The sequence below is a fragment of the Tasmannia lanceolata genome, unplaced genomic scaffold (assembly GCF_043159265.1).
Source record: "Tasmannia lanceolata isolate RefF3 unplaced genomic scaffold, GAP_Taslan_0.1 ptg000008l, whole genome shotgun sequence".
NCBI classification, from domain to species: Eukaryota; Viridiplantae; Streptophyta; class Magnoliopsida; order Canellales; family Winteraceae; genus Tasmannia; species Tasmannia lanceolata.
The window spans coordinates 21,740,950-21,743,830 of record NW_027518685.1 but is presented as its reverse complement, the minus strand read 5'-3'; the positions used below and the strand labels follow the sequence as shown (position 1 = coordinate 21,743,830).

The window sequence follows — 2,881 nt, the reverse complement described above, 5'->3', positions numbered from 1 at the left end:
CAGAGGGGCAGCACCCCCTGCTTACCCCCTTTTCTTCCATGGGCCCACCCTCTTGTGGTGTAAAGACTAAAGAGAGTAGAAGGGCTGTCCCAAGTATAAAAAGGGCGAATATATCACACCCCTTTTCAATGCTATTATAAATGCGCTTTGATAATATGGATCCCATGGGGCGCCCATCAGTTTAGCATTCATATACTGCTCCCTTTTCCAGCAAAAAAGGCAAAAGAAGGTGAAATCCGACCAAATTTAGGAAAACAAACAAAGGAGGATGGAAAATGCTGGCAAAGTCGATGGAAATTTCGTTTCTCTATATATAATAGAGCACAATATGTAGTTCCAAATATAAAAAAAGCATGCGACTTTAACGAGTCATTAGTGGCTTGGATCAAATTAATTGAGTTCTTAATCTATGGAAAACACTAGCAGCAATGAGCATGTCACACACAGAGAGAGATGATCACATGGGGGATATAATAAAATAAGTAGGCACGAGAGTGTTGTTTGGACACCGACAAGGAGGATTGGAGTTGTTGGCCACCCAACGCCATGTAACAAAACCCATCATCTACTATCATGGATCATCCTACTACACTAGTACCTTTCTCACTGCCACCCTAACCATAAAACCAAAAAACAGAACCCACACCAGAATATCCAAAATCAAAATCAAAATCAAAAACCAAAACACAAATCAACCCATCACATTACATAACACATTTCAACTAAGTAACAGTAGTAAGAGTCAAGCCCTCTTCCTCCCCACTCTAATTACTTTACTACACTATACTGTACAAATTTACCCCTAATTAGTCATTCTTTCTTTATATTAGAGAATGTAGGAAAATGATGCCAAACCTTCTTTAAAGATCAATGGAGAATAATCCTCTGGTACTTGTTGTCATTCTCACAAGTAGTAGTAGTAGTGGTGGTGTTATCAATAGGGATTACAACTGGCGGGATGTCGAGGGAATCGAGCGGAGGCGGTGGGTGGCGCCACTGAGGGAGGGGCCCCGCCAGAAGGAGAGTCTGCAACAATGGGCCTGCCTTCATCACTGCCTGAAGGAGCTTCCCCTTTTCTGGTAGTCTTCCCTCCGCCTCTAACAATTGCACTGGTGACCCTGATACAATACTCCCTTCGCACTCCGAGGACGAAATTCCCGTGTTGGAATCCCCACTTTTTCCTTCTTCTTCATGAACAATTTCTGGGTTCTGGTGCCCATGATTGAGGAGTTCTTGTTCTTGTTTTTGCTGCTGTTGGAGTAAGAGTAGGACTCTTTGGTATTTGTCATTGGCCTCGTCTCTCTCTCCTATGGCTCTGTTTAACAAATCCTTCATCTGTTTTAGTTCTTCTTCCCTTCTCATTATTTCTTCGTGGGCGGCTAGGCGAGTGGTTTCCAGTTCCAGTGTCTTGCACAAGAGAGAATGCCTAAGCTCCTCCATGCTCTGACTCAATGTTATTCAATACCCATCACAAACTAATTAACAAAGAAAAGGGTTTCCTAGTGCATGAGGCTCCTGCCATTGCAGGGTCTCGGGAGGGCTAGATGTACGCAGCCTTACCTCTGCTTTGCAGAGTGGCTGTTTCCGTGACTCGAACCCGTGACCAAGGTCACAATGGAGCAACTTTACCGCTGCGCAGTAGTAAAATCCCATCACACTAATTAACAATTGCATAAAAAATCACACAGTAGTAAAATGGGTCTCAGAAGTAGTACCTTCCCTTGGTAATAGCAATCCCAGCCTAGAGGAAGGATGTGTCGATTCTCCATCTGAACTGCGTGCAAACTCACTCGTACTAACAAGATCTCTGTGAGAATTCACTAATTCAGAGAGAGAGAGAGAGAGAGAGAGAGAGAGAGGACCTTGGATACTTATAAATGTCTTTTTGTCTTTCTTCTCTGGACTTCTTTTTCCGCTTTATCAACTTTTTGCTTTTTATTTCTTTATTTTGAAAGCAAGGTGGGGAGGGGATTGGCCAAAAACGCAAAAAGCCAAAACCTCAAATCGGCTGACCGGAAAACAGTATAAGAGGAAAAATGTGAAACCGGCAAAAAGCAAGACCCGAATATGGCCTATCCTCCTATTAAATCGCCATATCTAGTGAGTAGTGACTCACGCGCACACAAAGTTACTCTTATTTTGAATAAAAAAGAGGGTTAATTATATTACTAGATTAGAGATTAGCATGATCGGAACCTTTAATTTGTTAGGCCCCCCATCATGGACTAAATCAAGTCTGTCAAATAGACAATTAAGAAGAGATTAGCAGCGACCCACATTGGATGTCTTTGATTAAATGGTTATAAATGTTTGAGCTCAGTGATTTTCACATTATGCTAAGTTAGGGGTTATCTTATGAAGGATCTAAACTATGCCGATATCATGTGAAAGGTCCTGTAGATCTTGTGGTAGTATCTTTTCATAAAGAAAGAAATAAGAAACTGATAAACATACTTTGTTTAGAAGGGTTTGAATTTGGTAGTATCTTACCAATCGAAAAAAAAAAAAACCGATAAACATACTTTGTTTAGAAGGGTTTGAATTTGCCAACGTCCAACTCAAGCCCGTGTAGCACTAACAAATGCCCTATTTCACTATTTTTTAGGGGAGATTTTATATGTTGTAAGCCCATATAGTGAGTGTTTTTTTTTAAAGGACTGTACGGCCCATTTCAAGGGATGCTCCAAACCGTTCATTTGTTGCGTTACATCGTAAATAGATTGTGTCTCAAAATAATTTCCATAGGATGATCCTAACCCTCCTGTCTTAAGAGGCTTCCATAATGTTCAGTCCCTCTATAGATTGGAGGGTTAAGATCATCCCAACGAAATGATTTTTGGGCACAACCTTTTGACATTGTAGCCAATCAAATGAACAGTTT

The 2,881-nt window shown here is 41.1% G+C and overlaps 1 protein-coding gene across 1 annotated transcript; it reads right to left on the bottom strand.

The window, feature by feature from the left end:
* Window positions 1-672: 672 nt before the first annotated feature.
* Window positions 673-1,911, bottom strand: LOC143883422 (uncharacterized). Its single transcript, XM_077386771.1, has 2 exons — window positions 1,716-1,911; window positions 673-1,443 (listed from the first exon to the last, which is right to left on the bottom strand). The coding sequence occupies exons 1-2, from the start codon at window positions 1,767-1,769 to the stop codon at window positions 868-870; spliced, it is 630 nt and encodes a 209-aa protein (XP_077242886.1). The 5' UTR covers window positions 1,770-1,911; the 3' UTR covers window positions 673-867.
* Between the last annotated feature and the right edge of the window lie 970 nt (window positions 1,912-2,881).